The 21,142-nt window shown below is 37.8% G+C and overlaps 1 protein-coding gene across 2 annotated transcripts in view; it reads right to left on the bottom strand.

Moving 5' to 3' along the window:
• Nucleotides 1-795: 795 nt before the first annotated feature.
• HIBADH (3-hydroxyisobutyrate dehydrogenase) overlaps nt 796-21,142 on the bottom strand; it is an 82,665-nt gene continuing 62,318 nt past the window's right edge. For both annotated transcript variants that reach the window (XM_027896516.1, XM_027896527.1), the window contains exons 5-8: nt 15,340-15,473; nt 14,830-14,906; nt 7,609-7,765; nt 796-1,790 (exon numbers count right to left, since the gene is read on the bottom strand). In XM_027896516.1, the coding sequence (XP_027752317.1) occupies nt 1,632-1,790; nt 7,609-7,765; nt 14,830-14,906; nt 15,340-15,473 (527 nt within the window). In that variant the 3' untranslated portion in view covers nt 796-1,631. The remainder of the gene's footprint in view (nt 1,791-7,608; nt 7,766-14,829; nt 14,907-15,339; nt 15,474-21,142) is intronic.

The following is a 21,142-nucleotide window of genomic DNA, read 5'->3' on the forward strand; positions in this document are numbered from 1 at the left end:
CCGAGGCTGGGGCAGAGAGTAGAAGGAAGTGTCTCTCAGCAGTCCGGTTGATGCCAACCAGATATCCAAGTTATATAGCGAAGCTACAAACTTAACCAGGACACTCCTACAATTCCTTACCTCATCCATTCATTATAAAACTTCCAAACGAACAAGGATCCCACTGGCAAAAACATCCTTCTCTAGCTGACCCCAAATTCGTAACAAGACCAGATCCATCCTTTGTATTATATGAGGAAGGAGTTCCATAGGAAAAAAAAATGTTGTAACGTGATCTTGTTACCAAAAGTAAAACCACACATCTGCAACTGTGGTTCCATGTTTTTGTGCTTTCCAGGATTAGAGTGGTTATGATGTTACCAATTTGTTAAAATACAGTATCCCAGTTCTCTGACCATTCATAGAATTGAGCTAATTCATGTCCCCACTTTTGATAATCTAATGTGCACATATAAAAGGATCCATCATAAAATCAAAACAGGACTGTAAATGCATAATTGATTGTTCAGGTTAGAGCCTAAATGTGCATAGTTCTAGCAAAATCAAAACGAGTACTTATAAAGCCAAATGTGTACTTGTACTCTTGCAAGACCAAGGAGATGGTAAATGATACGCAAATATATTACCATCTGCGTTTCTCAGCAAGAGCTTTTGAAAAGCTTGGTTATGCAAGATAAGATGGTAATCTGTAGAAAACCAATCAAATTAAAAACTAAGACCACTTAGTACAAGTTTTGGTTAATACTGTGTGTATAAGACAGCATCAAAACAAAATGCAAATAATCATACAGCAAGTATTTACCAGCATAGATTTTATTTCTTTTCAAAATAATGAGGTTTGTTTAGATTTAAAATATTTCAGTAATTAACTAAAACAAATGTACACTTTGTTAGAACTTCTGTTAAGTGCCCATCTTGAGTTCTGAAAATGTGTGACAGAATACAAGAAAATATAAAATTGGGTTAGCAAAATACAATAACGGAGCTTTACATGAGGGACACACATTCTATATTATTTTAACTAAGTCTATCAGGTAAACATGCTGTAACAGCTTTCCACTTAGAACAAGTGCCCTATAAACTTAATCTGCAACCTGAATCCCAGGACAAATTCATTTCTGACCAACCCAAGACTAGAAGGTCCAAGGAAAAAAAAAATCCATATCAAGCTGTGTTTCTTCATTGAACAAATATTCCCTTTTTCCATAAAGTATTAATTTAAAATTTTAATAGATCACTATATATGATAAAATCACAATAAAACATTCTCTTATTATTCATGATTCAACTACCTTTGTAGCCATAATGTAAGTTATTTTATATGCAAACCGTTAAGTGTTTAATAAAAAAAATATTTATTTACTGTGTCTAGTGAAAAAAAAACATTGACGGTTCTTAAAAAAAAAAAAAAAGGACTTGCTGTTGGCTATTACCAAACAATTCCTTCCTGTGACTTGCTTTTTCAAGAATTATGAAGAAACTCTGGAGTTTGTTGCGATCTAGACAACTAAAGATGATTAGTCTGTATGGGAGCAGGATGCACAGTACTTGATTAAACCCACAAACTTCTCAAACAATCTATAAGGATAAAAGAATGTGTTTTGTTATTGTGTCCATTTCCAAAGAACAGATCACAAGGCTTCCTCCTCACGTAAAAACTGGAACACAGCTGAGAAGTCTTTCAGGGCATAGCCTTTGGCACACATCATCCTGTAGATCTGATGTGCCTGGGATCCCAAAGGAACTGGTGTCTTCGTGTTAGTGGCAGAAATCTGGGCCAAGCCAAGATCCTGTGGGGAGCAAGAAAAGGGAGGAAGAGGGCAGAGAGGAAGAACGGAAGGAAAGAAGAAGAGAAAAAGTCACAGGAGGAACAACCAGGAGCCGTGTACGTATTATAGGTTATTTGGCTTTCAGTGTGACAAGAACTCTACTGCCAACAAATACAATACTACAGCCTTAAAATTTCAGTCCTGGAAGAAGTGAGTTTTGTTTAGTTTTTATTCTTTAAAACAGTAATTCAGTGGTATTCAACAGAAAAACCTCAAACTTTGCCAGGTAGACAACCACCTTAAGAAGAGGAGGAATTTTAAGATTCTAGATCACTATCTAACATGGTAGCAAGACTCAGACTCTTCCCCACTGTGTTATGTCATCTTCAAAAAGAAAATCTCCCTGGCTATTCACTGAAACTTTCAGAACGTAGGTTCTAATAGCATCTTTTTCTTGTCTGGGCAAGAGGACCTCTTTATTTCTAGAAACTGGTTATGAATCAAGCAGAAGGAATTTAAAAAACAAGAAAATTGAAGCCACTTAGCATACATGCATTTATTGTAATGTAACCAGTTAATGGCAAAATGAGAGGCATAGGCCACTTTGTGAATATAAATGGTTTGGAGCCTAACTGGAAGGGTGTATTAGAGAGTTCCTCAGGGGACTGTCCTGGGTCTGCTGCAATTCAAAGTTTTCCTTAGTGACTATCTTTAATAAAGGGATACAGAGAATAATGCCACAACATTTTTAAACCCTAAATTTGGGGCAAAAAAGGGAGGGAAGGTTCAAAGAGGATGAATTCGAAACCTGTCCTCCAAGAGCCCTTGGTCAACTACAGTCATAATCTGAAATAAATAGGAGAGAAGCCAAAGTACCAAGCACTATGACTAACCATGGTTAGCCAGAAATAGTCAGCTGCATGCATCCTGGACAGAAATGACAAGCTAGGCTGGAGGATGCCTTGAACTCTAGGCTGAGTAACACATGAAACCAAGTAAAGCAGGAACTGCTACAAAGGGTCTGTATATATAAACAGATCTCTTGTCTAAGTAGAAAAGTAATGCCTGCACTCAAGGTTGTCTTTATAAGGTCTTGTTAATGAAATCAATTTTGTCTTCCATATTCCAAGAAAGTTGCAAAAGAACCCCTCAAGTGATACTAGGAAATGTCTACATTTCGTGTCCATACAGAACTATGGTGGTTTATAGCATCTGTTGTGTGATTGATTTTTTTTTCCTTGTTCTTAAGTGGTTTGGGTTGGAAGGGACCTTAAAAATCACTTAGTTTCAACCCCCCAGTCATGGGAAGGGACACCTTCCACTAGACCAGGCTGCCCCATTCAACCTGATCTTGAACACTTCCAGGAAAGGGCATCCACAATTTCTATGGGCAACTTGTTCCAGTGCCTCACCACCCTCATAGCAAAGAATTTCTTCCTAATATCTTCCTAATATCTAACCTAAAACTACCCTTTTTCAGTTTGAAGCCATTACCCCTTGTCCTGTCACTACACACCCTTATCAAGTGTCTCTCCATGTCTCTTGTAGGCCTCCTATAGGTCTTGGAAGGTCTCGCTGGAGCCTTCTCTTCTTTAGGTTGAACAACCCCAACTCTCTCAGCCTGTCTTCATAGAGAGATGATCCAGCCCTCTGATGATACTCATCGCCTTCCTCTGCGCTCACTCCAGCAGGTCCCTTTTCCTTTTATGTTGGGGGCCCCAGAGCTGGATGCAGCACTCCACGTGGGGTATCACAAGAGCAGACAGAGAAGGAGAATCACCTTCCTTGCCCTGCTGGCCATGCTGCCTTTGATGTATCTCAGGATGCAGATGGATTTCTGGGCTGCAAGTGTGCATTTCCAGGTCACACTGAGCTTCTCATCAACCAACATGTCCAAGTCCTTCTCCCCAGGGCTGCTCTCAATCCATTCTCTGCCCAGCCTGTATTTGTGGCTTTGGGATTTCCCTGACCTGCGTGTAGCACCTTGCACTTGGCCTTGATGAATTTCACAAGGTTTGCATGGGCCCACCTCTAACACTTGCCTATGTCTTTGAGTACCTCAGCCTTCTCCAAATCCTGGGAAACCAGGTCTCCTATTTCTTTCTGGAGAGCACCTCCATTTTCCCTGGTCTTCTTTTTATCATCGATGTAACCACAGAAGCTTTTCTTGTTGCTGGTCATTGACATAGAGGGCAACATCCCCTCCTCATCTACCTGCTTGCCCTTCCTAAAGAGCCCATATCCTTCCACTCCGGCACCCCAGCCATCTCACCATGTCTCCGCAATGCTAACAAGATCACAGCCCTGCAGGCATGCAAACAGCATGGGCACAAAGTCAATTAAGTTGGGCCTTGATGAAACCACCTTACTGAGTGGAGCCGCTGCAATTCCTCTGTGTAGCTCTTCAGGTGCTCTCCTGCTGATCTGCAATCCATCTCCAGGCTCTGGGCAGCTGTTGCTGTCACTGGCATCAAACTGGTAGGAGTGGGATGGCTGGAGGTTCCCCTCCTCCAGCAAGTTTAGTTCAAAGCCCTCTTCACCAGCTGCACGAGTCTGCAACTGAAGATGCTCCTCCCCTTCTCTGACAGATGGACCCCATCTTTGATACAAAAGAACTGAGAGACTGCAATACTGCCGAGAGCACCTTTGACTTCTCAGGGATGACTTACAAGACAGGTCTTTACTTTCTGTGTGTCTGGATTTGAATTAGCACAAGGAAATTCAAGATCTTACTCTACTCTCTAAATGTCACTTTGATCTGTAAATCGGCTCTATAAAGGTCATTCTGATACAAATCAGAATTATAGTTACTTTTCCTATTACCCTTGAATGACTTCAAGATCTAGGAAAATGGAAAAACATATATATCAGATGACACAAGATCCAAAACAGTTTTCATCTGCGTCACGGCAGATCACTTCTTCTTGTCTAGCAACTCTGTTGAAAGATTGATGACCTGACAAATCTAGGAACAGTTACTTTAACCTCAGTTAAAATAAGATATTCCATGACATATTCCTAGCTTCTTATAAATGCTCTTTGTGAAACCTGTCCCATATTATTCCTTTTATTCAAGAAAGCTTAAATCACATAATGGAATATTAGAATGGCAATAATCATCTAACTCCAAACTAGTGAAGGGACATTCACAGAAACAATCCCTGAAAATTGTGAATAGACTGCTAGTATAAATAGTTTCATAAATGTCTTGGTTTTGGCCAAGGACAGGGTTAATTTTTCACAGAAGCCGGGAGGGGGCAGAGCCTGAAGTCCCGTGGCCAGGGTCAAGACCCTAATGTTATTCAATACCATCTTACATCATTGCCAGGGACAGGGGAAAGGCACTCTCTCTTATTTCCAGGAAGAAAGGATGTTTCTTTCTGGACAAGGAAAACTGGTGGATGGAGGGTCTGTTCACCATTGCTTTTCACATTCCCAGACTTGGTGAGCGTTTTGCATGTAAATCATCCTCTCTGTGTACATGTTCTTATCTCATTGCTGTTTCTAGCAAATTGTTCTTAACTTGTGATCTCTGCCTTTTGTGTCTCTCGCCAGAGGAGAAGGGCAGTGGCTCGTGATTTTCTTTTCAGAGTGAGTACTAAATTGGGGAATACCATTCCTAAACCAATAAAGTAGGTCTGTTCACTTTAAAATTAAACTCTGGTTCCAAAATGGCTGAAAAATTTAACAACATTTCAACAGTTAAATGGACAAGGACTCCTAACTCTAAAGTGCTGGAAAGTTGTTTTGCTTTTTTAAACTCCATTCCCTATTTGGAAAAGTAAAAATGAGAGCACAGTTTATGGCCCCTCTCATACTCTTTGGAACTGACAACATCTTCCAGATGCACTGAATATTCTAACCACTTTTTCTCAGCTTGGAATAGGGAAACAGATTCCCTTTCACAATCTGCTTCCAATGCTCGCTTTGGAATTACCTGGTTCCTTACATTTATTTTGCAGCTGATGTAAATGAAACTGCCATTTGGAATAAAGCTCAAAGGCTGTCTTGACATGACTCAAGAAGAATATGATACATATTTAGCTCTTCAAAGTTGACATTTAATTAGCAACTGTACTGTCAATGAAAGATGGAACTTCTGGCCTGCAATGCCTTGGACACAAAGGTGGTGTGGGGAAATAAACTAGGCCTTTTAAATGCAAAATCTTTAGATCATGTTTCACATCAAGTTGACTAAATGCTATGTTTCAATATCAAATTTTAAGACCAAACAGCTTTTCAGAGGTGTCTGGAAAACTTTTCTGACCCAAATACTTAAAAAAAGGATCCTCTAGCTTTGTTTGAGAGATCCATTGCTGGCAAAATATTTTAAGAAAGCCTTTGAGTTCTACCATATCTGATATGTGAGCAGTAAGGTTTGAGGTTTAGTAATTGTGTTTAGTGACTGTTACTGAGGCACTCTGAGACATTTTCAGGGTTTTACCTACCTCTTTCTCCTTTGAATATGTTCTGAATTTCCCATAAAAAAAATCCCCATCTCAAACAATTCATAAACTACATGGTATGTCACATACCAGGATGAAATGAATCGTGGCAGAAGTCTTTCCACAAACTAAGGAGCAGTATCTTAAAAGAGGTTATGACTGCACCAAATAATATCCTGAACATGATCAGCTGTCTTAGCTCCTTACTCATTCAAGAAATCTTCCATCTATATAGAATAACATAGCACTGTTCAAGAGGCATGAGAGGAATTTAATGTCCTTCCTTCTTACCGAGGATTCTAGCCTAAAAAAGGCACTCAACTCTTCAGGACTGTCAGGACAGGCAGTCAGAAGAGGTGAACAGCAATTACAGACCTCTCTAAGGAACTCCCCTCTTGGTTATCACAGACACTTTACAACCAAAAGCTGATGAGAGATCTCTTGCAGGGCTGGTTTTATAATTTACCTCAGGCAAACATTGTGCTCAGTGCAGAAGTAGTTCAAGAGTCAGTTCTACAGCTCCTTCCTCCAACTGTGTGTCCTCATCAGTGGGGTGCAGAGCCCTGACTTCCTTGCCTACTTTCCTCTACCACAGAGTGACTCAGGACAGTGCTTTTCCCGGAACAGCCAAGAGCATGGCAGTAAGTGGGATGGGCAACAGCAGGTTTTCAACTTGTTCATGCTGAGAAGAACCTAACTCCCAGAACTCCCACTTCATGGAGAAGAATTACTTTTAGTAATTTAGATTACTAGGTTATTATTCATGAGAAGTACTACTTCTGCCACCAAGACAATTCAGGAGGGCTCATGATGTAGGTCTCTGCAGAAGATCAGCCTGTGGGGATGTGGGTTGAAATCTGTTTGCTTTTTGCATTCAAAATGGCCTTAGGCAGAAGGACAAGCACATAAACAATTGGCTTAGCAAGGACAGAGATGCTAGAGAGCTTGCCCAATAGCACAGTTTAGATATCTAGAAGAAAGTGGGTCCAAAATCTGAGATGCTATGCCATTATTAGCACCTAATTAAATCACCTGGATTCCCCAAATTCTTTCTTGAACTTAGGCTCCTGAATTCTAGAGCAGTCATGCAAGAGGTACCTAAATGGCTTGCTGAATGCTCACCTAACACACAAGTCCATTGGGACTCCTTTATTAAGTCAGAACTCAAAAAGACAGTGCATATAATCTCAATGAACTGCTCAGCAGTAATAGTGGCTTGAAAGAAGCTATAGGCTAAGGAAAAGCTCTCTAAACAACTCATTATTCAGAGCTACAGGAAGAGGCTGGGTTCCCCTACATATTATCCTGCAATTGTAAATTTTCGCTGAGAAGAATGTTTGCAAGAAGCCCAGAGAGAAGCAACTGCACATACTTTAAATGCAAGTGTTATGTACCTTAGCCATGAGTGTTGTTCCAAAGCCACCTTGGTAATTATTAGCAGACGGTACTCCTTCCATCACTCCAGGAACAGGGTTGTACGTATCGCTTGACCAACAGCGACCTGAGCTCATATTTAGGATTTTGGCCAGCAGCTTTGGGTCAAGGCCTAATCTGTCAAAGGTCAAGGAAGAGAAGTGTTAATGTCAAAACGCACAAGACATGGGTGACTTGTTTTATATCTTAGAACCTTACCGTCATTCCTCTCCCTTTATTATAAGTCATGAAAAATGACAGAGTATTGATATTGGGGGCAGGGATGTTGTATCTTAAATTAAAGAGCATCACTCCACCATTTAAGCAGTAGGTTTTCAGAGCTTTTTTCCTTTTGCACTAAGCAAATCCTCTTCACCTAGCAATTAGGAAAGTGCAGGCAAAATAAAGGTCCACTGAGAACAGTAGTTCCCTAGTATTTCAATTACTAAAAGTCATTCTCCATTCTGCTACCTACTAGGTAATACATTTGTTCTTCATATCAAAATTTTACTCTCTAAATAAAAATAAAATTTACAAGGCAGTGTGGGAATGTGAAAGTACTTGTGTGATACATTTATACGTGAACGCTAGTGCATTTCTGAGGTAAACAAGGTAACGCATATGATTCTACTCTAATAATGTGAACAAAAATGATACATATTGCAAAAAATATTACTATTGTATACATCTGCACATTTGTGGCTTTGCTATTATTAAATCTGCATTATATACTCTTGCTTATGAGGCCAAGTCTGCATCTCACTGTGACATATGTTATCTATTTGCAAACATATATTATAGTTCTGGGTCAACTGCTGATAAGGTTACTGATCCCGATAAAACAAAGCTTGTCCAAGTAGAAACGTCATTTGTTCTACCACAGAGATGATGGCATAAACTGCTGCTCAGTGTAGACTCGGAAAATTCTTCAATATTATAGGAAATTAATTCTCTTACGAATTCACATTTATGCTGACAATAAATAGCAAGTGTAATTTTACATCAATTGCATTTATACCAAGGACGAGCAGCAGCAGTTTATCTGGCCTTGTACAAATGTTCAGCTATGCTCAGGACAAAAAAAGGAGCAAGGGCATTATCTCCAGTAACAATCCCAGATGAGAAAAGGACATTTTAAAAGGTATATATCACAACCTTCTACAAAGGGTTTTTTACGGAATTCAATGCTCTTTACATTAGCTCTTACACTACAGACTTTTGCAGATCTCCATAGCCTAACACTTCTCCCAGGCACTGTATCACTCTAGATTCTAATTTATAGATGAAAAAAGCTCATTACCAATGGAACAGTTGCTAAAATGCATGTCTATTTATTTCAGCATGTCTATTTATTTCAGTAGGCATTTTGGATTTTAAAAACTATGTTTAAGACAGTAGGCTATACAGGATGGCTACTATTCCTATAATGGCATGTGCCTCCTGCAATTCTGCCATCCTAATGCAAAGCAAGATCATTTTCTGTACCTCAGATAGCTTTTTAGCATTACTGCTGTGCACTCTTATTTATGATGTGCTGCAGCAACCCTTGGAATTCAATGGAAAGTCTCCTGCTGGCCTGAATGGGATCAAGCTTTATTTTCCTCCATTGTTTTTTCAACCCTCAGACTCAACTGAATGTTTTCAGTGGCCATTTATGAAAAAAAAAAAAAAAAGAAAAAAGAAAAAAGTATTTTTCAGTACCAATATGTTTTTCCAGTATTTAAACTGTACTTTTATCTTGCATAATGCATCCAAGTCTTCCTCATCAAAATCTTAATCAAAAGCCACTCTGAATAAGAGATTAAATTGTTGTAATAAAAAAAAAAACCTGCATTGGGAGCATTCAGAGCCTAAGCTTTCAAATACACAAAGGCTGGGTTTTTTTTTTCCAAAACAAATCTCTTGGCTTGTTTGTTTCCTTATCATAGTTACATCCAGATCAGTATTTTTAACAATATAGTGCCTGTTTGTGCCATATCTACCTCCATGCAGAGGCCTATAATTACAGCTGTGAGTATACTGCAAGACAGAGAGCTTATTATTTCAAAACACATATAACCCTCCCAAACAATGCTCTTCTTACAGTGTTCCAACTACCTCTCTGTGAAAGTATACTTTAAAAAACATGCGTGTATTATACAGATATGTAAAATACTGTCTTGGACTAGATCTGGCATGTTTTTGCTCTCTGAAAAGAAAAAGGAAGATAGTTTGTATCCCTGCTTCTTCAAAATTCATTGCTCTTAAACACCACGCAGCTTCTCTTCAGGAGACCTGAACCTATTTTTTTTTTCTCCTTTTCAGCAAGTGTACTATTAATAAGAGCAAGTTAGAAGTGCTTTGCATTTCATCTTTCTGAAGATTCATCCACTGGTGCATATATAACTGACAGTTAAAATTAGACATATATTAAAATCAGTTACTGAAGAAGTCCTCTGTCTTCCACTGTGCCCAGAGCCTGTAATGGTCTGAAACCAGCTAGAATATACAGTAATTGTCATTCAGCGAGAGTCTATCCTAGAAAGTCATGCTTCAGTGGAGAAGACTGAGTTTCCATTTGAAATCAACAAATTAATCCAAGACAGGTATCTGAAAGGGCAAGTTTAATAGGAAGCAGCTACTGGGCTCTCAACCATGATAAAATGTTATTGCTGTTTCCCTGTAAATTGGCTGGGAACATACGATACTCTCTGCATAAGAGCTCCATTGCTGTTCAAGAGATATACTGCTCAAGCTATCAAAATGATGACAGTCTGCCAGTCCCCATAACAACTTGCCATTGGACATGGGAAGAGCTTGTGCATGTGTGTGTGAATTTACAATTACCAAAATGTTCTTCTCCCTTATAAGCAGAAAAGAAGCCCATGTATTAACTGTACTTATAATAAAGCAAAAACAATTGCTTCCCTCAAATCAATGCTTCTTCAATAACATTCCTAATGAAGTGAACAGTAGAAACTGTATGGGCACACATATCAAAAACAAAAAAAAAAGGTTAAAATAGAATCCCCTCAGGCCACTGCTCAAAACTCAAGTTTTGCTGAGCTTTGACAAAACCAGATACTGAATACGCTCCTCAAAAAGTTCAGTCTGGAACAGATAGAAAAACTGAAAGCGTGTCTCACAAGAAAGACACATCCTGGTCTCATTTTAAGGTGTAGCAACCGAAGAAGTCAAGCTGTTGAGAGTTTCCCACTTCAGAGTGCTTTCAATAAATATTATATAAAGGTGTAAATAATCAAGCAGAACCTTAGGACCCTTCTGCCACAGTTAAAAATTACTTTGTCACTGGCTTTTGTAAGAAGGTAAGTGCTTTCCACTGTCATTACTACACCCTCACAGGACTTTGCTGTAGCTGCATGCCAAAGACAGCAGAGCCACAGTTCCTTGGAGGAATTATTTTTCAAGGTACTCTTTCTAAAATTTGCAGTGGGGGTGTGTCCAGGGCTAATCATTTCTCAGCCTGTAGCACATGCTCTTCTCTGCAGTGTCAGCTCTTGTTTCTGCTCCTGTCTTGCATCCACAGCTCAGGGGTACTCACAGAAACCAGACTTAGAGACAGACTACGTTTAAACTCAGCATGAGAAGAAAAAGTTCTTTTATCATCTTTTCACTTTATGTATCTAAAAAAGCAAGTGGGCACAAATCCATATATAGTAAAAATTGTGTAGGAAGGAGCTGTATTTGCAGCTTTTTGCATAAATCTGGGTGTCACTGCAGTCCCTCCTCCGAGAGATGATTTTCTCTTCTGCTGGAAGTACAAAAGTGATTTTGCAGTGAGGTTATTGCCATAGAGCCATTATTGCTCTCCTGGTCCCTTATATCCCAACTATATTAAGCAATTTTGTCCTGTCTTGAATCACTACATAAGCCCTTTTTTTGAGTCTTTGCAGCCAGTTGCTGAAGGAACCACAAACTGCCTGTCAGGCAGCAACTTCCAACTAACCTAAACACAAACCAGGTATCAGTATTATATAATTTCTGAGTTTTATTTTGCTGGTATGAAAAATTGTTTCAGTGAAACCCAGGGCTCAGCAAAATAAAGCTACTGACACTGAGATGATCAGTAAAATGAAAAAGAAAAATACTTTCTAACTGTGGATGGTAGCACTTAATGTTTTATTTCTCACGTGTGAAGCTTACATGTACTTTGTGTGTTGGTTTGACGCAGTAAGTCAGTGAGCATTTTGCAATATGCACATTATCCATAAAACTGTATAGCAAAATCTACTCAAGATTTTTCCACTGAAAAGTTGCACTAACATGCTAGAAAAGAAAATACAAATGACAATGCAAATTCATTTCCAGAATGTCTGCCACACTTTTCAACTTTTACTAGCAACATTTACAAAGCATTAGGAAAGTAATGGAAAAAACTAAACATAACAAAACAAGCATTTTATTGGTCAGAACTAAGGATGAGAATTTTTAAAAAATTTATGCAATCTAATCTACATAGCTTCCAGTGAAAATGGACATCTTCATTAGTAAATGAAGATGATGAGTAAATAAAGATGATGTTAAAGTAAAAAAGCAAGTGGAATATAAACACAAAATTTACACAGCAATATTGCCTATTTGTGGGAGTTTATTGTGGGACTTTTTAATGTCAGGGCTTTTTCCTCCTCACTACATTCTATTTGTTACTTATGTTGAAGTTTGGAAAAATTCTGTAATTCCAAATATAAAATAAATAATCCAATAGCAGATGTAATTTAAAAATCTGAAATTAATAAACCAGTCACTGCTTCAGAAAATGAAAATTTAGACTGCATGGTTTATGAAAACATTACAGAAGAAGTGGTTTATTAATAGAATTAACTTCACATTGTTTTGAAGATTTAAGCTCAGAGTATATATTGGTTGATGAACGTGTTGTAATATGACTTTGTAGTTACATCTACTTCAGAGAACAATATTTTGAGTAATTATGCAAAGTCCCTAAAACTCAACTTAATTGTTGTAGCAGATATAAACAATGCATGATATAAAGACATTTTCTATTCTATCTAAAAGTTAAAAACACGTCTAAGTTCCACAATTCCTACTCTGAATTTTTAGATATTCAGTACCCTTTATCATTATTATGTCAGAGTCAGACTTTCTTCACTAGATATGCATCAATCCAATAAATCAAGCTCAGCTTCCCACTCTCTTCAGACTAGGCAGCCACACTATCCTTTGAACTTCAGACTTGGAAAAAAACCCACAAATTTACTACTATAGCAAAACTTCTAATAATTAGAATGACAAGTGTTAACTCTTACATTAGAAAGTTTTACACATCCAAAGTGGAAAGCTCTTATTCCAGATATAAGCAGAAGTCATCTTCTTTCTCCAGGATTTAAATCGCAGCAAATTAAAAATCAATGCAAGGGTTCTAAATTACTTCATAAGGCTTTAAATTACTGCCTCTGTCTTAAGCCTCATGCAGTTTTGGACTAAATGAGATTCTGTTCTTTGTAATATTTTGATTACAATCTGCAGGTTTCTGCTACAATAAATACAGTTCCTTCTTGATAACCTTGATTGTAGGCTACGAAGGTTTACATATTGTCACCTTCACACTGGACTTTCCCTTACAAATGCTGAATATGAATGTAGCCAAAATTTGAACTGGAAAAGGAAAAAATGAAAAAAGAAAATTTTAACCACCTTCAAGCTACAGTGACTGCAGATATCAACTTGCTCTGCACAGGGCTTACATGCCCTGAATATCTGTCTTCCAAACCTTTTGATTTTATTTTACCTCCAATTTTAACTCTAATCATTGCTACAAATGTAGATAAAACTATAACAAAAAATCAGTTGCATATGCTTTATTAAGTGAATCATGACCTAAAGCAGAACTTGATGAAAGCTTTCTGGATTACACTGGATTACAATAGTTGTAAACAATGCTACTGGTTTTATTACAGCTTGATGCAGACATGCTTCAGTATTTTACAGACTCTCAATTTTAAAATGTAAATGGTACTGGATATTGATAAACCAATTAGCACTGATGCAAAGCAAATTCCTCTTTTATCTCAATTACAACATGACAACTTAATAGGTCAAGATAGTCTAACATCTGAGACAAGGGCAATTCAATAAAACAACTGCATCTTGATATGGTAATTAAGAGGAAATGTGAATCCATTACATTGTCTCGTGTATGTGTGCATATGTAGGTGTTCTTTTTTATTTCTTTAAGCATTTGATACCCTGTTACTGTTTTTACAGTGTATCAAATCCACACGAAGTCAGTTTAGCCCAGTTGATAGGTATCTACAATATCTGCAGTTTTAAAAGGCAAATTTTAAGGATGTAACTGCGCAGAAAAATAATTCAGAGAAAACCCTTAAAAGATACACAATTGCAAGATAATATTTTCAAACACAGGACTTCTTTGTCTATAAATTTGCAAATGATTCAGATCAGGCTAAAAGAATTTACGAAAGCTTCAAATACTTTGATACTGAACTGGTACTTGCATCGACTCTATTGGAAAATAAAAAAAAAATCAAAAAGACAACAGCAAAATAAAACAGGTCACAATTCGAAAGTAAAAATATCTTTGCTTGAATACGCTGTCACTTACAAGTTAGATGTATCACATGCTAGAAAAGAAATGGTAATCTTAGCATTGACAAGAATGGAGAGGAGAAGACTGCAGCTCTTTGACAAGCTAGGAGTTTTGGCAATTAGGACAAACTGCACTCAAAAAATCGAAGAAAGGTAGATGTTCTGTTTTATGCCTTGATCTTAATTTGATATACACATTGTAGTACAAGTTTTGTTTTAAAATATATTTTGGAACAATTTAACAAAGTAAACAAAGCCAGCGAGAGCCATATGGGAGTGTAATACTCTGAATAAACTGTACATTCGCTTAGAACACAAACAAAAACTTACCTCTGCATTATCTCTGCATGTTTATAATGCAAGACAAACATTACTGTACATCGCACTGCAGCAGAACAAATACATTCTCAACTTCAGATGCAGAAATGTAACAGAATACAAGAAAATATTCCCATTCTGAAAACCTCTATTTTATTAAATAACCCCTTTAGCCTGTTATTAACTTTATAAGACAGCTTCTGGTAAAAGGTTATCTGTGCCATTTAATCATCATTGTCTCAGCAAAATCAACCATAATCCACAAAAACTGTAAACACAGAAAAAATGCTTTAATCCAGTACAAAAATCAAACAAACCTGATTCCAAGATTCATAGCCTCAGCAGTTCCAATCATACTGATGGCCAAGAGCATATTGTTGCAGATCTTTGCAGCCTGAAAATATGTGAAATTATCAATTAGTTTATGTGTTTTTACAGACCTAACACGGAGGAATCATCTTTAACTAGGACCAGGACAGTATGATCAAACATATTTTGGCAGCTCTCTTCTAGAGGTAGCACCAGTAAGCACAGATCTATGATAGTACATTAATGAAAGCTGCTCTGTGGCTCCTTCAGAGCCACAGAGCAGCTCAGTTAGTATACATAGAATGTAGGGGCTCTTTGTCCTTCAGAACATCCAGTAAATCTAAATTTAGAATAAACAAAATTAAAATATCCATCCTCTAAGTAGTATAATCTCAACAAGTCAATGTGGATAAACACCAGTCAGACTTTAGTTCTGAAATAAAAAAGTGGGCATCAATAGAGAAAAAGCCAGAAAAAGGTAAGACTGAGATAACAATTAACCCTTCAGAAAGCATTACCTGTCCGGTTCCAACCTCTCCACAGTAAACAACATTAGAACCCATGCATGTCAACAACTCTTTGGCAGCATTAAATTCTTGTTCCACTCCACCAACCATGAAAGTAAGGTTTCCAGCTCGAGCAGCTCCAACACCTGAATCAAGACAACACTGGATTTAATACCATTATTACAAAACCCAAAAACTTAAGTAGTTTATCTTACCAGTAAATGTCTGGTGATGCAAAACTAATACTACACTTATGATGAACATCTCAAATTCTATTTAAAAGTAAGCCTATACTCTCAGTACTCAGAGGATCAGTGATCTTAATTTTCAAACATCTGATGGAGATAAAGCCATATTATCTGCCATGCTCACTAGTGGATAAAAGTCACAAGACTTACACACAACTGGCAATGTCACTTTTTATAGTTTATATGAAGAAACAATCAACTCTTTCTGCAACTTTGCACTCCACAAAATTAACTGTATCTGAATTACTAAATAAAATTTATTTTTTGTCAAACTATTCTTCACATACGTCCATTGACAAACTACTGCTCAAAGTTAACTCTGCTTTTATCACCCTTTCTAAGCCTATGCTATTTTTTATCAATGATTCCCGATTTTCACATAACTGAACAGATAAAAGACACAGACATATAAACCCAAGTATTCTGAATCTTTGCAGTTTATTATGTTTCTAGTCTGAAGCAAAATTCTTCTTGAGAAACTTTAAGTTAGTTTCCTATAAACCTAATGCACATACAATGACGTAAAGAACTATTCAAAGACAATGTAAAAATTATTCATACACATACAGATATGCACACAAACACACTATTCCCAGTTTTATTCCTGTAGTCTGTCCTGTCTTTACCACAGTTCAGTAAGCACATACCACAGTTCTTTGATTATACAGTTCCAATAAGCACACTAGCAAATTTTTCATGTGAAAAGGAAACCTCCATGAAATATTCTGTTCCTTAAAAGAAGTCTAATTCTAATATGAATTACTCATACACCCTTAACCTCCTCATCCCCAGTATTTAATGAGTATAACAGCTAGAAAAATTTGGCCTAAACTGATGAACAAATCAGCTTCCTAATTTTCACTTTGGCAAGAAGCATACCCACTATAAATTCTCTGCGCTATGCATCAAACGTGAACCTGTTAGGATATGCTGCAGATAGCAACCAACTTTCGAATTAAACATGCTCAATTAGGTACAGTGCTATAAAGTGCTGTAACACAGCTAAAGAAGTGGTCAGTTTTGGACTTCGTTACAACATCAAGGACAGTTACACTGCAGCTCCTCACACTGAATAATCTGATACATTTTTATTTGCTTTTCAATAAAAATTTCAATTGATGCACTGTCTCTGTACAACTGTTCTCTGTGACTATGTCTAAAAGTGCCCCTTTCATTATCTGCCAACTGTTTATTTTCCCTATCCCGCCTTTCAGCACGCATCATCTTTTGAAATCACTGAGGAATTTCAGACAAGTATGACAGACCAAGGTCTCAAAAAGAGTAAATACCTACCAGTTACGCAAAAATAGGCAATAGTAAAGATGCTTCTGCTTATGAAGTATTTGCTTAACCTATATCAGAAGCTAGAATCACAGGACTTTTGGCGTTGGAAGGGACCTCTCAAGATCACATAGCTCAACCCTGCTGCTCAAGGAGAGCCAGCTGAAGCGCGCTGCCCAGGACTGTGTCCAGTCTGCTTTTGAGTGTCTCCAACAATGGACACTACACAGTTTCTCTAGGTAACCTCTTCCTGACTACCCTCTCAGCAAAAAGGTGTTTTTGTGTGTTTCAGATAGAATTTCTGTGTTTTAATTAATGCCCATTGCCTCCTGTCCTATCAGTGGGCACTACTGAGAAGAGTGTAGCTGACCCTCTTCTGCAGTCTCTCACATCAGCTTTTTGTACACATTGATAAGATCCCCTCTCCTGCCCCCGCCTTCCCTTCATGTTGAACAGTCTCAGCTCTCTCAGTTTCTCCTCATATGAAAGATATTCCAGACTCCTTGTCATCTTCATGGGCCATAGCTGGACTCACTCCAGTAAATCTGTGCCTTTCTGTTTTAAGTTCAGAACTGGACCATTCGGAAGAACTCAGGCAGACCCATGGCTTTAAAAAAACAATCAGTCTATATGCAGAACACTGCTGAGGTACTGAAATATTTACAGTGGTGAAGATCTTCCTGCCCAGGTTGAGAGACACCCTATTTGCAGTCCATCCTTAATTTCACATGAACAACTCCTTTCCAGGCAACTCACAGGAACTGGGCCAAGAGCAAAGAGCAGATTTAGAGCTGGCACAAACAGGTCATTGTTGTCTTCTTGGCTACCAGTTCACTGGTATGTACATGACCGCAAAGATTGCTACATTAATAAACACAATGATTTTCATTCCATTCCTCTTGCTATTTTTATTCAAACCACATAATGGCCTTTACCACTAATCCTGTGATCTGACCTGCAGCAAATTAAGTAGACAATTTAAGTCAAAGCTTACAAACAAAATCCAGTACTATCCATCATAGGTCAATAGCCTTGTATCTAGATTACAGACTGCTAAATAGCTTCAGAGATTCATTTATTAGAGCAAAATTAATGCTGACAATAGTTTTCAGCTGGTTAATCTTCTGACAGCTGCACTCTCTCACTTGTACAAATACATTTCAAGAAGAAAAAATAAATTAGTTAAGTAGAAAAAAAAGAGCAATTTGTTGTATAATGGAGAAGGCTTGGAAAATTCTTGTTTTAAAAACAAAACCCTGTTTACTTCATGGTAAATTTTATCATCTACTTTTCTTGCCAACTATCAACTATTTTATCAGAATTAAAGGAACAATGCAGCAAATTTATAGCACTGGCAATTAAAAAAAATTGGAATGCTGTCTAGGAGTATGAGAACTGTAACTTCATCTAAAAATAGAAATTAAAAAAATCATTATACAAGAATGCACAGCTTTATTTCACAAGCACAGACTCCATACCAACCACAGAAGCCAGTAAAGTATTATCAGCTTCTAACACTAAAGAGAGCAATGAATACGAAGAGCAGCTAATGCAATTAAAAAAAGCTAATGATTATTTTTCATATTTTGAGTTTTTGAAGATTTCTTACCACCTAACATAATGCTTTATGCTGTCAGGGCCAAAAGTCCTTCAGAATCTATCTCTTCTTTCTAAAATACAAAAATCCTCTTCAGATCCTCAGGGAATAATTTTCAGAGAAACTGTACCTGTCATTAAGATGTGTTAAGATTTCTTCCTCCTCTGCAAAGCAAGGCTGATGGAGCCCATGGCTGCCGTCTTATACTTGGCTTCTCTAGGATGGTATTCCACACCTACGTGCAGAATCCTTTAAGGAGGTCACAGCAGCAGATCCCACTCTCTCACAGAGCAGATCAACTCTTAAATCAGTTGGTCATAACAGCATCAGAGATATAAAATAACAGGAACAGGTTTGCAGATAAATATGATAACAGATCTAGCTAGTGAGGGGGTATGCAAAAAATTACTTTGGGAAAAAAATATAGCGATAAGTTATAGAGTAGCACTGCAGTGTGGCATACCCGCTAGGAGACTGGTTTTCCACTTTGGTACTAGAAGGTTTTGGATGAAGATCTGAAAAATTAATTTCTTTTATCAGAAGGGGTACATAAAGAAATGCTTTTCAAAGTCTCCTCACATATCTGTCTGCATTACCTGTAAGGCAAGTTCAATCCAGGTGCTTCTCACTTTGATTGCTAATGGATTGCTCAGTGAATCTGACGCACACCAGTTCCTAAGTTCACAATTTTTGACAAAAAAAGGAATGGAGACTTGGGAGCCATCATATGACAACAGCAACTGGTCACAACTATCCAGGGACAGTTTGAAGATGACATCTAGTTTTAGCATCCAGACCAAGCAGCCTACTTTGGTAACACTCTGCCCTTCCATATTCACTTCTCCATGCTTAATGCAACAGTATTTAACACTGTTGGAAAAAGGTCTTGCAATTTGCCACTGACGTTTCCAGTTCCAAAAAGAAGCCCCAAAAGGTCTTAGCTCTATAGCCATATCATGAAAACTGCTTAGTTTCAATCAGTTTGCTTATTATTAGGAGTACAATTTACTAGAAAAAAGATGTTAGTATAAAAGTGTTACATGAAGGTATCTGCTTTTGCTTTCAGTTTTATTACATTTCTGTAAGAAGAGCAGAGGGCGGATGAGTTAAAAGGAAGTGATATTGTCAGTCTATGCATTACAGCACCACCACAGTGGTGATGCCGAAAACAGTTACGCTGCTGAAAACACAACGCACCCAAGCACATCCCTGTGCCAAAATATTTAAACCACTGTTGCGTTGCACCTGCAGATAAAAAAATTTGTTGCTGACAAGGTTTTGACACTGAAACGTTGTGAATATTGCTGTTTCAGAGACTCCAAAGGACAAGCAGGAGATGAGGGCTGTAAGAGCAAGAAGCCTGGGCAAAAAACCATCTATTTTGTTATCTTTCTATTCAACGTTTAGTCTACTGAGAAAAGCATTGCTAGAGTTTTAATTCTCTCTCCTGTTTTTGCACCCGCAAGCATAAGAATTGAGGTTTTGCCTGTTAACGCTTTGGGAAGTGCAAGGGAACACTGGTCTTTTATTCTGATCTATTTGTGCAAAAATGCAGTTTAAGCGACTGCAGCTGCTTCAAACAAGCAGGTTCTTGTCATGTTTGCTCTCAGATAGGTTGAGCTTGAGAGGCTGCATCTGTGTACCTTGTGTGCCTGTGTATTTTTAAGGACTAAGCAGATTTATTTAAGTACCTGCCAGCTCACACCAAATACCTTGTCTTTTGCAACTCTAAAAAAGTTAAACAAAGATACACAAGGAAAGATTAACTGAAAAGGTTACTATTTTTTTCCTACATATATAAATCTAAAACCAATTAACAGGCATGTATAGGCAAAATCAGCTATAAATCCCTACCAGAAATAAAAGCAAAATATTTAAAACCATACTATAAATTTAAAATAACCATAAAGAAACTAGTTATTTTATAAACCTCAAATCGGGTATCAATTTTCTGTACTTGCTTCATAGACAATGTCTGCCATCATCAATCTATTTCCAGGAAACAAGTAAACAGAAAAGACTCAGAAAAAAACCCCCACAGCACAACACCACTCCAAGGGTTTGTGTTTCTCCCTATTATAAAAATCAGCATCAAAGCTAGACCTATGAAGCTATTCTGCTGCCATATAACTAAAACACAGTAAATCACTTAATTTGCTCAAAAGAACTTAAATGTTTTAACCAGCCTGCCATCAGTGGAGATAAAGAAGAGGGCCGATGGGACCTGGCTGCAATGTGAGCCGTCTTTAAAATGCAATTGTTCTAATCATTTTCTACAGATGCAGCCTCACAAGGGGCTGCTGTCACAGGGACCATTTACGACTTGTTATGGTGTCTCTATTGTTTACCGGGGACATTCGCTAAAAAGGCGACAGCTGGGACAGAAAGCTGCTCCTCAACGAACAATATAATCCCGTGAAAGTAATCAACAAATTTAAGGGTGTTAATTAACTTTACACTTTATCATGTTCAATTAGTTGTCCTTTCTCGAAAAGATTGCCGTGCACAATCGGTTTAGAGCGTGCCATGTTTGATTTGTAAGTGATCACTGTTTCTGTTTCAAAGTCCATGTCAGATGTTCTCTTGGGTTTTGGTGACACAGATGAATGGCTCCGCACATGTTAGGGGGTGATCTGGTTTAACATAAACCAGCAGAACATAACCCCTTGTTAACGTATCGCTGGCCTTT

Source organism: Empidonax traillii, unplaced genomic scaffold (assembly GCF_003031625.1).
Source record: "Empidonax traillii isolate 1590-97213 ecotype Southwest subspecies unplaced genomic scaffold, ASM303162v1 scaffold17:size2698205, whole genome shotgun sequence".
Taxonomy (NCBI): domain Eukaryota; kingdom Metazoa; phylum Chordata; class Aves; order Passeriformes; family Tyrannidae; genus Empidonax; species Empidonax traillii.